Source organism: Cucurbita pepo, chromosome 15 (genome assembly GCF_057944985.1).
Source record: "Cucurbita pepo subsp. pepo isolate OVF chromosome 15, ASM5794498v1, whole genome shotgun sequence".
Classification (NCBI taxonomy): domain Eukaryota; kingdom Viridiplantae; phylum Streptophyta; class Magnoliopsida; order Cucurbitales; family Cucurbitaceae; genus Cucurbita; species Cucurbita pepo.
The window spans coordinates 9920505-9933421 of record NC_141812.1 but is presented as its reverse complement, the minus strand read 5'-3'; the positions used below and the strand labels follow the sequence as shown (position 1 = coordinate 9933421).

Below are 12917 nucleotides of genomic sequence, written 5' to 3'. Positions count from 1 at the left end.
ATTTGCAATAAATGTTAATTATTAATGTAACATGTACGATAGATATGTATGATTGTTTTAAATAATTTAAAAAAAAAAAAAAACAACTCGACAATCCAATAAAATCCAACATGATTGTATCGCACACGATTGAACATGCATGTACGAACGACGTGTGTGGCCGAATAAGCTTAGATTCTGCACAAGTTGTGTTCGGTTGATAAAGGCAAATCTCGCTGACGATTCGACAAAGCTACAAAGTCGGGTAAAAAAAGAATATGGAGCTTGAATTCTCCTTAAAACTTGTTGTGAGCGTGTCAAGATCACGATGCCACACGTTTGAAGATGTACAACCCTAACAGTTGCGGTAATTAATTTTTAAAAGGATGAATTTACTAAAAATTTATTAAACCCATAATTAAAAATATATATATATATATATATATATATTAAATAAATAATTAAAAAAAGTTTGCTAACCTAAAAATTTAGATGGGATGGTGGGACGAGTTGATGAGAAAGGGAAGCAAAACGACACGGTTGGTGGTCGTTTTGAGTTTTAGTACCCAACACGAAATTATTGTCTTCTTTAAGAGAGAGAGAGTCAAAGTCAAAAAGGTTGGAGACATTAGTTAGGTTAGTTTTCCTTTTAACTTGTCAAATCCTAAACCATTTGAATTCTCGTTTTTTTTTTTTTTTTTTTTTTTTTTTTTTTTTTTTTTTTATGGGAAATTAACTTTATTTAATAAATTATAAAATTAGTGTCGTTTCGGAATGAATCGAGCTAGCTAAAACAATCTGTTTGATTTGCACGTGTTACAATAATAAAATTGTAGGTTTGTGATGGAGTGACTTAGCAAAATCGAACAAGGTGCAAATTGGTGTGGTGATTGTTACCGGCTTGAGTTTGAAATAATGGAGAAGAGGAGTTTAGAATGAGAACGGGTAGCTCTCTAAACCGAGACTTACTTAGGTTTTAACTATTGGACGAGTTGGTCAACCAACAAATCTAGTTGACCCAATTTCTATCGAGTATGTTTTAACAACACAGAGATTTACTTAAGTCTTGACTATTAGACGAGTTAGTCAACCAACAAATCTAGTTGACCCAATTTCTATTAATTATGTTCGATGACGGTGTAGCTCTAGAGAGATATTTTAGATACAATTCATAGCAAATTAAAATCGTACTAGTTTTCATAGACATTAGGTTCAATCTTTGTAACGTCCCTAATTTTCTTGCCCTAAATTAGTGACGTTACTACATGCATGTCTTAAATCTTCACTGAAATTTGAGATTCTCATGATATAATCTCTCGGTTTCCTTCTCCGATAACACTCTCAATTTCCCTCTCGACTGTGCGTATACATTTAAAAAAGGAAGGAACGTCGGTGACGGTAGGCATGATAGTACAGAAACTTTAAGAGGGTGGTGGGACGGTTACCTTCAGGATATTAACGTCTAGCAAGAAATCGCGAGATTTCCGACCAGGGTTTGAATGTATTTAATTTATTTTCAAACCGTTAGCAATCTTTGTTATTAATTTCCATGTTGCATTAAATCAATCTTAAACTACAAGTCAACGTATAAAATAATAATCAATATGTAGAAAATCTCGAGTTTTACACTTAATAATAGATAAGACATTAGTCATCCCAACAGCCGCAGATGATTCGATTCCCACACTGATAATTCTCAAACTAAAAATAGTTTATATTACCTGAAACAAGAACGACTAAACAAATTGATTAAGATATTCATCGACAGTCGTGTATTTAACATCAGGATACAACGACGTAGCAGCAAATGATTCGATTCCCGCACATACAATTCTCAAACTAAAAACAGTTTATATTACCTGAAACAAGAACGACTAAACATATTGATTAAGATATTAATCGACAGTCGTGTATTTAACATCAGGATATAACGACGTAGCAGCAAATGATTCGATTCTCACACATATAATTCTCAAACTAAAAACAGTTTATATTACCTGAAACAAGAACGACTAAACATATTGATTAAGATATTCATCGACAGTCGTGTATTTAACATCAGGATACAACGACGTAGCAGCAAATGATTCGATTCCCACGCATATAATTCTCAAACTAAAAACAGTTTATATTACCTGAAACAAGAACGACTAAACAAATTGATTAAGATATTCATCGACAGTCGTGTATTTAACATCAGGATACAACGACGTAGCAGCAAATGATTCGATTCCCACGCATATAATTCTCAAACTAAAAACAGTTTATATTACCTGAAACAAGAACGACTAAACAAATTGATTAAGATATTCATCGACAGTCGTGTATTTAACATCAGGATATAACGACGTAGCAGCAAATGATTCGATTCTCACACATATAATTCTCAAACTAAAAACAGCTTATATTACCTGAAACAAGAACGATCAAACAAATTGATTAAGATATTCATCGACAGTCGTGTATTTAACATCAGGATACAACGACGTAGCTTCCAATCCAACCGACGCTTCAATTTCACGGTTAGTATGATCTCCCTTGACGAATATCGAGTACTCAAAAGCGAGCATCAAATTCAATGGATATGCAGCCTCTACACAATGAAATTAAGTTTAAAAAGTAAAATTAGGCCTTTAAATTCGAATTTTTTGTTCACTAACCTTGAATGTTCTTCAATAATTGGTGCTCTGAAACGAAGGTTTTGTGAAGAATTATTCCAATTTTGTTTTCCCAGAGGGCCACAAGTTGATTGATTGACAAGACGTTTTCAGAGGGTTTGATGTACAGAATTTTGTTCAAAGTTGTTGGATCATCCACTGCTTAATGGTGAAAGAAGCAATGTCTTCTTCGTTGTTGAAAATTGCTGAAACCAAACAAAACCTCATTATTTTAGTGATGCAGACATTTACCAGAAAACCCACTTCCACGTTGTGCTAATGGACAAAAAGAAACCAATTCTAAACGGAAACTCCGATCAACTCAACTCAATTGGTCAGTCGTCTCGCGTTTTTCTCATTAGAATTGACATCAATGGTTGAAGGATTCAAACTCCCGACCTTCTGGTCTAGGTGTAACTGTCTAAATCTATTGTTAACAGCTTTTGTCGGCTATGTATTGTCATCAACCTCGTTGTTTTAAAACGAGTCTATTAAGAAGAGGTTTCTACACTCTTATAAGGAATGTTTCGATGTGAGATCTCACAATCTATCCCCTTGGGGTCCAATGTCCTTGCTAGCATATTGACTCGTGTCTGTCTTTGATACCATTTGTAATAGTTTAAAACTCACCGCTAACAGATATTGTCCGCTTTGACCCGTTACATATTGTTGTCAGCCTCATGATTTTAAAACGTGTTTATTAAGGAGAGATTTACATAGCTTATAAGTAATGTTTCGTTTCCCTCTCCAACTGATGTGAGATTACAAATGAATTTATGACCCGAGTGAAAATTAAACTATTACTTTTTGAAATGATAATTAGTATCTTAATGGTAGAGTTTTGAAAAAATTCATTGAACTCAAGCTTACCAAAACTAATCCGTAATTCAATCTTAAAAAAACGTTCAATTGCAAGATGAGCCCCAAATTCTCGATTTTTTGTGTTTTTATGTCTTTAATGGTTAAAAAGAATGTATAATAGATTTCTAAATTACGAGATCCCACATTGGTTGGACAAAACGCTCGTTATAAGGGATGAAAACCTCTCCCCTAACATACACGTTTTAAAATCGTGAGGCTGACAACGATATATAACGGGTCAAAACAGACAATATCTACTTGCAGTAGGCTTGGACTATTACAAATAGTATCAGAGCCAGATACTAGGCGGTGTGCCTGTGAGGACACTGGGTCCTCAAAGGGGTGGATTGTGAGATCCTACATCGGTAACGAACCATTTCTTATAAGGGTGTAGAAACCTCTCCCAAACCGTTTTAAAATCGTGAGCCTGCGCGATATGTATCAAGCCAAAGCAGACAATATCTGCTAACAATGAGCCAAATGACCAAGGTACACACGCAAGCTAACCTAAACAATCATGGATATAAACAAAGAAAAGGTCTACGAACTTTGCAAGTATTTAATAGGAGCTCAACGTTTCGTCGAATGGACCTATTTCATCTACCGACCTAAACAATAATAATCGATATTTTATCTACAGACCTATTCGTGGAATGGACCGACCTCATATTAATACATAAAAAAAAAAAAGGCACAAGCTATATAATGAGCAGAGATAAGAGTGAAGAAGTAATTACCCTTGGGATTTCCATCGCCATGAATAACAACCTTGTCTCTAGGTGGAGCAGTGACCCCAAGCTGACCCAATCCAGGAACACAAAGGCCATTAAAACAGTAAGACAATACATAAGTGTAAGGGATTCCTTCGGCCTCCACCGCTCGGCGAATTTGAACCTTTGACTCGAAAATAGATTTCACTGGCCCGACTCCATGCACGTTCTCGACATCGTACCCGAACTCTGAAGGGAAAAATCTCTGCACCGACAACAAAATATCTGTTTCTATAAACACATTTCAATCCATAAAATTTAGATTTCATATTCATTTTTAAAGTTCGAACAATATCACAAAATATATTTAAAAAAAAAAACTATAAAATGAAATAAATTAGTGTTACAATATTTGGTAATTAAATATAAAATTACTATATTTTAGATATAATATTATTTCATTGATATTTGATATCAAATTAATTATAAGATAATTATTAAAGAACTAAATTAACAGATTTGTTAGAAATTAAATTAATTTTTTTATATAAATTAAAAAAAATGTAAGTCACCAACCTATAAAACATTAATTAATTCTTAACATATCAAAGAAATAATTAACAAACCTATTAAATATAAATCAGTCATAAAATTAAACTTTTAAATATTTATTTAATACAAAAAATTAAAAAATTAAGAATCTATTAAAAAAAAAAAATTAGAGATTAACATACTTAATTAAAAACTAATTAAATGGTAATGAATGTTGGATGATGAAAGTCAAACGTCTAATGTAAGAAATGATTCTGAGTTTATAAATAAAGAATACTCTCTACATTGGTATGAGACATTTTGGAAAGCTCAAAACAAAGCTACTGGAGCTTATGCTCAAAGTGGACAATATCATACCCTTATGGAAAGTCGTGTTCGTCTAACATGGTATCAGAGCCATGCCCTAAACTTAGTCGTGTCATAAATCCTTAACTGTCGAACAAAGAACTCCAGGAAAAAAAAGGAGTCAAGACTCCTTGAAGGCAGTAAAAAATGACTAAGACTCCAAAGGAGTCGAGCCGATTAAGGAGAGACGTCGTTTGTTCGAGGGGAGGTGTTAAATGATGAAAGTCCGACTAATTTAGAGAATGATCATGCATTTATAAACAAAAGAATACTCTCTCCATTGGTATGAGGCGTTTGGGAAGCCCAAAGCAAAGACACGAGACTTTATGCCTAAAGCAGACAATATCATATTATTGTGTATAGTCGTGTTCGTCTAACAATGAAGAACAATGAAGAACAGAAACAAATGTTTACTAGACCTTGACGTTGCCGGCCTCTTTAATGGCGGAAATGAGCTTATCTTGATCGCTCAACTGGTTAAGACCGACAGTGGAAATCACGACATCCACCTGTTTAATCGCCTTCACCAAGCTCTCATGATCGAACAGATCTCCCTGTAAGCAACTCGATCGGAATATTTTTCTATTTCTTTCAGAACTTCTCGCAGTAGAAAGAAAAATCGAAATCGAAACGGAAACGGAAACGGAAAAAACTTCAAATAATTTGATGAACTTTAAGCAAACTGGAAAATGATAGTTGGAGAAATTACAGAGACGACGATGACTCCGATGCTCTTGAATTTCTGGATAATCGGAGATTTGGCCGGATCGGAGAGAGCGGAATCTCGGACGAGCGCGAAGGTCCGATGACCGTACTTGACGCTGGCCTCGACGATGAATTTTCCGATGTATCCTGTGCTTCCGACGACGAGGACTCTGCTTTTGGTGGCCATTGGATGAAGATTTCCGGCGCGCCAAATCGATTTTGGGATAAAAAGGTCGAAGAGGTGAGGAAAGTGAGTAGCGCCAATTGAAAATTGGGCGAGTTACTTTCACCCAAATGACTAATATATCCTTTAATCTTGATCAACACGGGTCTTTTGCTTCGTCTTCATTCACATTTACATGTTTCTTGATGGACCCGACATTCTTTCACAATACTTCTCGGTTCTAAGAGGGAAGACCCCACACACCAACACGGGTCCTTTGCTTTATCTTCGTTCACATTTACATGTTTCTTGATGGACCCGACATTCCCTTACGATACTTCTCGATTCTAAGAGTGAAGACCTCACACCCCAACACGGGTCCTTTGCTTTGTCTTCGTTCACATTTACATGTTTTTTGATGGGCCCGACATTCTCCTGCAATACTTCTCGATTCTCAGAGTGAAAATCCCACATACCAACACGGGTCCTTTAATTCGTCTTTATTCACATTTACATGTTTGTTGATGGGCCCGACATTCCCTTATAAATACTTCTCAGTTCTAAGAATGAAGACCCCACACACTAACACGGGTCTTGCTTAGGGTTTAGGGTTTAGGGTTTAGCTTCTTAGTTCTAAGAGTGAAAACCCCATAGACCAACACGAGTCATTTGCTTTGTCTTCATTCACATTTATGTGCCCAACATTCCTCTACAATACTTCTCGGTTTTAAGAGTGAAGATCCTACAGACCAACACGGGTCCATTGTTTTGTCTTCATTCACATTTACATGCTTCTTGATGGGCCCGACATTCCCTTAGAAATACTTCTCAGTTCTAAGAGTAAAGACCCCACACACTAACACGGGTCTTGCTTAATTTTAGAGTTCCAATCATTAAATATCGAGAAACAAGATGAACCTTATTGGTACATTCGAACGTGGACTCCGTTCTTATCAAAATACAAGAAAATCAAAAAATACAACAACAATTAGGCTTTCGCCGTTATTTAATGAAGATAGTAGCAGATAAGACTCCCATAATGTGCTTTAAACAAACTGATTGAGAAATTCATCCACGGTTGTATATTCAACGTCGGGATATAATTTTGTGGCTTCCACTCCAAATGATGGTTCGATATCAAAGTTGGTTTGATCTCCCTTCACAAAAACCGAGTAGAAAATTGATAGCCTTAGGTTTAGTGGAAATGAAGCTTCTGCAAATTAACAATAAAAAAAAAAACCCGTTAGTTGTGTGAGATCTCACATCAGTTGAAGAGAAGAACGAAACATTTCTTATAAGAGTGTGAAAAAATGGTTTAAAATCGTGAAGCTGACAGTGATACGTAACGATACAAAGCGGACAATATGTGTTGGCGACAGACTTGAGCTGTTACAAATAATATCAAAGCTAGACACTGAGTGGCGTGTCAGCAACGATGCTAAGCCTCCAAGTGGTAGATTGTTTTAACGAAACATTTTTTTACAAGGGTGCGGAAATCTCTCCATAATAAACACGTTTTGGTAGCTCAGAAGTGAAATAATTGAAAATACTAACCTTGGATGTCGTTCAATAATTGTTGCTCCGAAACATAGGACTTATCGAGGATTTTCCCACATTTTTGTTCCCAAAGGGCGACAAGATCAACACAAGAGTAGGTGTTTTGAAGTGGTCGAACATAGAGGATTTTGTTCAAAGTTCTTGGATCATCCACCGCTTTAATAATATAGGTGGCAACGTCACGTTCCACATTGAATATTGCTGATAATACAAAAAGAAATAAGCTAGTAGTTTATAAATTTAGGGTTACAGACGTAGCTCAATATAAGAACACATATTTTATCTTGGGATACATGTGAGTAAGGATAAAACATGCTGGAAGAACTTATGTTGGTATGTTGGATAATATCACTCTTAGAAGCAAGAACTAAGTAACGTGACCATGTCATAGGAGATGCACGGGAATAGTAAGGTCGTCCGGTGACAATTCTGATTATCATTCTTATAGTTCGGGAAAAGAAATAAGTTTATTACCCTTTCCATCTCCTAAGATAGTAACTTTATCTTCGGGTGGAGTAGCAACTTCAAGTAGATATGGCTGAGCAAGAGACGGAAGGAACCAACCCGAAAATAAGTTCGAGGATACGAAAGTGTAGGGAATTTGTGCAGCCTCCACAGCTCGACGAATTCCAGCCTTTGCATTGAAGGCTGTTCGTGCTGGCTCGACATCATGCACATGATCCACATCGCACCCGTACTCCGAAGGGAAAAATCTCTGAACAATGACAATAACGGTTCTTTCATTTCACCATAGAACTATACATGGTAAATGACATATAATATATATATATATATATCCCTAGGCGGCGTTTGAATATGTATTTTAGGGGAACCATCGAGCCAACCCAAATCATACAAATTATATATGAACTCAACCCAATCCAACCTACCTAAGTTAATAATCCAACTCAAATTACACGAATTGGGTTAGATTTATTGGGTTTTTCAGATTAGTGGATTTCTGACCTTAACATTGCCAGCTTCTTTGATAGCCGAGATGATTCGATCTTGATCGGCTAACAGATTGTGACCGACCGTCGATATTACCACATCCACTTGTTTTATGGCCATAACCAAACTCTCGTGATTGTAGAGATCGCCCTACAAATAAAAAAGTAAGAAGAGAAAGAAAAATTCACGATTTGAACTTCTAAGTTTCTTATGAACAGTTAGTGGTTCAAGATCGACTCACCGATATAAAAATGACTTTCAAGCTCTTGAAATGGTCGATAATGTGGGACTTGGTTGGATCGGAGAGAGTCGAGTCGCTTAGAAGAGCATAGGTGGGATGGCTAGCCTTGGCACTGGCTTCGACCACGAACTTACCCACATGCCCAGTGCTTCCTATGAACAAAATCTTGCTCTTGGAGGCCATTGCTTCGATCCAAATGTTAGGCCAAGAAGCTAAGTTATGGGAATGGTGGCAATGAATATGATAGTTTTATAAGGGGAAAGTCATTGCTTTTTAAAAAACGTGGTCTATATGCTTGGACCATCCACACTTTAGTGGTGTAAAGAGAATTATTGAAACCGAACGAAACAACTCGATAAAACCCACGTGGACATTGTCTAGTAGACAAAAACAAGTTAACTCACGGCTAGCAAATATTGTCGGTTTTAGCTCGTTACATGTTGCTATCAGTCTCACGATTTTAAAACGCGTCTACTATGGAGAGGTTTCTACACACTTATAAAGGAATGCTTTGTATCCCCCTCCGACCGATGTGGGATCTCACAATCCACCTCCTTTGGGGACCTAGCTTCCTCGCTGGTACACTGCCCAATGTCTAGCTCTCATACCATTTGTAACAGTTCAAGCTCACAGCTACCAAAATTGTCCGTTTTGACTCGTTATGTATCGCTGTTAGCCTCAGAGTTTTAAAACGTGTTTGTTAGAGAGAGGTTTCTACACCCTTATAACGAATGCTACGTTCCCTTTTCGAACTGATGTGAGATCTCACATATTATCTTAAGAAAATAAATCCCGCGTAAAGATATATTTTTTAAAAATCAGAAACCAAACGACTATCAAACAAAAGAAATAAAACGAGAGATCATTAATAGAAATGATTTTAAGAGAAGCAATATGGTAAAAAAATAGCTTCATTTCTAAAGATGTACGTTTACTCTCCCGGTTGTCGGTACGGAAATAAACAAGTTGAGTTTTACTCTTAGTAGAAAAAACACCCGTCATTCTAATAGCTGATGGTTCGATTCCCACTCCAATAATTTTCGAACTAAACTCATTATCTTCGATGCCGACATTTACCTAAAAACCCACATGGACGGTGTGCTAATAGACAAAAACAAAGCTGTTCAAGAGTCCACCATTGAAGTGGACATTAATATTTCCACGTTTTTTTTTTAATGTCCCTTTTGAGTTGAATGGACGTTCTAATTTAAGTCAATATGTCTTAACTAATTAAACTATGACGACAACATAGTAACGGATAAGACTCCCATAAGGTGCTTTAAACAAACTGATTCAGAAATTCATCCACGGTTGTATATTTAACGTCTGGATATAATTCTGTGGCTTCCACTCCAAATGATGGTTCGATATCAAAGTTGGTTTGATCTCCCTTCACAAAAACCGAGTAGAAAATTGATAGCCTTAGGTTTAGTGGAACGGGAGCTTCTGCAAATTAACATAAAAAAAAACTCGAGATTTCACATCGATTGAAGAGGAGAATGAAATATTCCTTACAAGGGTGTGAAAAAATGGTTTAAAATTATGAGGCTGACGATGATACGTAACGGGACAAAACGGACAATATGTATCAGAGCTAGACACCGAATAATGTGATAACGAGGACGTTGAACCTCCCATGGGTAGATTGTTTTAATGTAACATTTTTTATAAGGGTGTGGAAATCTCTCCGTAATAAACACGTTTTGATAGCTCGAAAGTTTAATAATTAAAAAATACTAACCTTGGATGTCATTCAATAGTTGTTGCTCCGAAACATAGGACTTGTCGAGGATTTTCCCACATTTTTGTTCCCAAAGGGCCACAAGATCAACATAAGAGTAGGTGTTTTGAAGTGGTCGAACATAGAGGATTTTATTCAAAGTTCTTGGATCATCCACAGCTTTAATAATATAGGTGGCAATGTCACGCTCGACGTTGAATATTGCTGATAATACAAAAAGAAATAAGTTACGCCAAATAAGTTGGACATTCTACGAGACAAACTTGAATGTCATAGATGTCGATTTTGTTAAAGTATTGAGATATAATTATATTTACGGTAATCTATTAGTTTATTGTGAGATCCTACCTCGGTTGGAGAGGAAAACAAAACATTCTTTGTATAGGTGTGAAAACCTATCCGTAACAGACACGTTTTAAAAACATTGAGGGAAGCTCGAAAGGGAAAGTCCAAAGAGGACAATATTTGCTAACGGTGGGCTTGGGTTGTTACAAATAGTATCAGAGCTAGTCATCCGGTGAAGTGCCAAACAAGGACACTAGGCCCTGAAGGGGGTGGATTGTGAGATCCCACATCGGTTCGGGAGGAGAACGAAACATTTTTTATACGGGTATGGAAACCTTGTTGATCTCTAAAGGGGGGGGGGGGGGGGGGGATTGTGAGATCTCATATCGGTTGGGGAGGAGAGATCCCACATCGGCTGGGGAGGAAAACGAAACATTCTTTATAAGGGTGTGGAAACCTTGTTGAGCCCTGAAGGGGGTGGATTGTGAGATCCCACATCGGTTGGGGAGGAGAAAGAAACATTCTTTATAAAGGTGTGGAAACCTCGTCGAGCCCCGAAGGAGGGTGGATTGTGAGTTCTCACATTGGTTGGGGAGGAGAGCGAAGCATTCTCAGCATTCTTTATAAGAGTGTGGAAACCTCGTTGAGCCCCGAAAAGGAGGTGGACTGTGAGATCCCACATCGGTTGGAGAGGAAAACGAAACATTCTTTGTAAGGGTGTGGAAACCTTATTGAGCCCGGAAGATGGGTGAATTGTGAGATCCCACATCAGGCCCCGAAGAGGGGTAATAAACTTTTTTCGATGTACTCGAGTCGGCAAAATTTAAAAGAATGAAAAGAATTTAGTTTATTACCCTTGAAATTTCCATCCCCTAAGATAACAACTTTATCTTTGGGTGGAGTAGTAGCTTCAAGTAGATATGGCTGAGCCAGAGACGGAAGGAACCAACCCGAACAAAAGTTCGAGGATACATAAGTGTAGGGAATTTGTGCAGCCTCCACAGCTCGACGAATTCCAACCTTTCCATTGAAGGCTGTTCTTGCTGGCTCGACGCCATGTACACGATCCACATCGTTCCCGTACTCCGAAGGAAAAAATCTCTGAACAATGAGTCGTATTTATTTATAGCTTACTCAATGGTTATACATAATAAAATTATATATACAGTAGATAACTATATCTGGTAGAGGTATACGTCATGCAGTGTTTTCCATCACTTGTTCTTTGTTTCTAGATCGAGTGTATGTGTTGTTGTGCAGTCCTAACAAAATTAACCCTTGTTAGATTTCCGTTAATTCACATGTTTATGGATTGGATTGAATTTAGACCTAACCAAATTGTTCGGGTCGTGAATTTTTTCAACCCAAATAACCTCAACCGTACAATATTCGAGTTCAATTAGCTCGATTCGATTCAACCCTAACTAATTTTAAGAGAACCATTGGACCAGCTCAAACCCAACCTAAATAAGTTAATAACTCAACCTAAATTATATAGGTCGGGTTAGGTTTATTGGGTTATTCAGATCATCGAGTTTTTTAAACACTGTTAATATAATACACCAACGAACTTCAAAAAAGAAAAAAAAAACACTTACAAATCATCATCCTTGATGTCTCTAAGGTTCGAGTTTGATAAAAAATTTAGCACATATGCAACTTGTAGATCTCATGTACTTATCATACGTAAAAGATTAGCAACCATTAGGTATTTTAACTTTTGACCTTAATATTGCCAGCTTCTTTGATAGCGGAGATGATTCGATCTTGATCAGCTAATAGACCGTGACCGATTGTTGATATTACTACATCCACCTGTTTAATAGCCTTAACCAGACTCTCGTGATTGAAGAGATCGCCCTACAAATTAAAATTAGGAAGAAAGAAAAGGTGTCTCGAGAGAGAATCTCGAGTAAAGAAAAGGTTCATCTCCAACGACTTACTGACACGAACATGACTCCCAAGGTGTTGAAATGGTTGATGAGCTCAAACTTGGCTGGGTCTGAAAGAGTGGAACCTCGAACAAGAACATGGGTTGGGTTCCCAGCCATGGCACTTGTTTCCACAATGAACTTGCCTATATAACCAGTGCCTCCAATGATTAGGATCTTGCTTTTGGCTACCATTTTTCTTAAAGAGGGAACTAGCAAAGAAGCCAAACTTGCTTGAA

General features: G+C 37.0%; 3 protein-coding genes across 4 annotated transcripts; all 3 read right to left on the bottom strand.

Annotated features, from left to right (window-relative positions):
• Positions 1 to 1565: 1565 nt before the first annotated feature.
• On the bottom strand, positions 1566 to 6180 carry LOC111776486 (phenylcoumaran benzylic ether reductase Pyrc5). The gene is given in 6 exon segments (XM_023655941.2): positions 1566 to 2572; positions 2640 to 2798; positions 2801 to 2842; positions 4235 to 4472; positions 5524 to 5658; positions 5814 to 6180. Coding segments are annotated over 6 exon segments (924 nt in total). The 5' UTR covers positions 5997 to 6180; the 3' UTR covers positions 1566 to 2405.
• Positions 6181 to 6615: 435 nt separating this feature from the next.
• LOC147789339 (phenylcoumaran benzylic ether reductase Pyrc5-like) lies at positions 6616 to 8953 on the bottom strand. Its single transcript, XM_023697850.2, has 5 exons — positions 8722 to 8953; positions 8496 to 8630; positions 8004 to 8244; positions 7527 to 7730; positions 6616 to 7185 (listed from the first exon to the last, which is right to left on the bottom strand). The coding sequence occupies exons 1-5, from the start codon at positions 8902 to 8904 to the stop codon at positions 7019 to 7021; spliced, it is 930 nt and encodes a 309-aa protein (XP_023553618.2). The 5' UTR covers positions 8905 to 8953; the 3' UTR covers positions 6616 to 7018.
• Positions 8954 to 9633: 680 nt separating this feature from the next.
• LOC111811114 (phenylcoumaran benzylic ether reductase Pyrc5) lies at positions 9634 to 12917 on the bottom strand. 2 transcript variants are annotated; one of them, XM_023697849.2, is made up of 5 exons: positions 12691 to 12917; positions 12473 to 12607; positions 11602 to 11848; positions 10463 to 10666; positions 9634 to 10167 (listed from the first exon to the last, which is right to left on the bottom strand). In XM_023697849.2, the coding sequence occupies exons 1-5, from the start codon at positions 12871 to 12873 to the stop codon at positions 10001 to 10003; spliced, it is 936 nt and encodes a 311-aa protein (XP_023553617.2). In that variant the 5' UTR covers positions 12874 to 12917; the 3' UTR covers positions 9634 to 10000. The 2 variants fall into 2 exon arrangements, with proteins under 2 accessions (XP_023553617.2, XP_086974390.1); XM_087118264.1 differs by lacking the exon at positions 12473 to 12607.

Bases quoted from the DNA above. Each gene is read 5' to 3' on its own strand.
- LOC147789339 (XM_023697850.2), bottom strand. From the start codon at position 8,904: ATGGCCTCCAAGAGCAAGATTTTGTTCATAGGAAGCACTGGGCATGTG. The intron at 8,245-8,495 runs GTCAGAAATCCA...GTCATTGTTCAG, and splicing joins AAGAAGCTGGCAATGTTAAG to AGATTTTTCCCTTCGGAGTA. The intron at 7,186-7,526 runs GTTAGTATTTTC...GTTAATTTGCAG, and splicing joins ATTATTGAACGACATCCAAG to AAGCTTCATTTCCACTAAAC.
- LOC111811114 (XM_023697849.2), bottom strand. From the start codon at position 12,873: ATGGTAGCCAAAAGCAAGATCCTAATCATTGGAGGCACTGGTTATATA. The intron at 10,667-11,601 runs GTAATAAACTAA...TTGTATTATCAG, and splicing joins AGGGGATGGAAATTTCAAGG to CAATATTCAACGTCGAGCGT. The intron at 10,168-10,462 runs GTTAGTATTTTT...GTTAATTTGCAG, and splicing joins ACTATTGAATGACATCCAAG to AAGCTCCCGTTCCACTAAAC.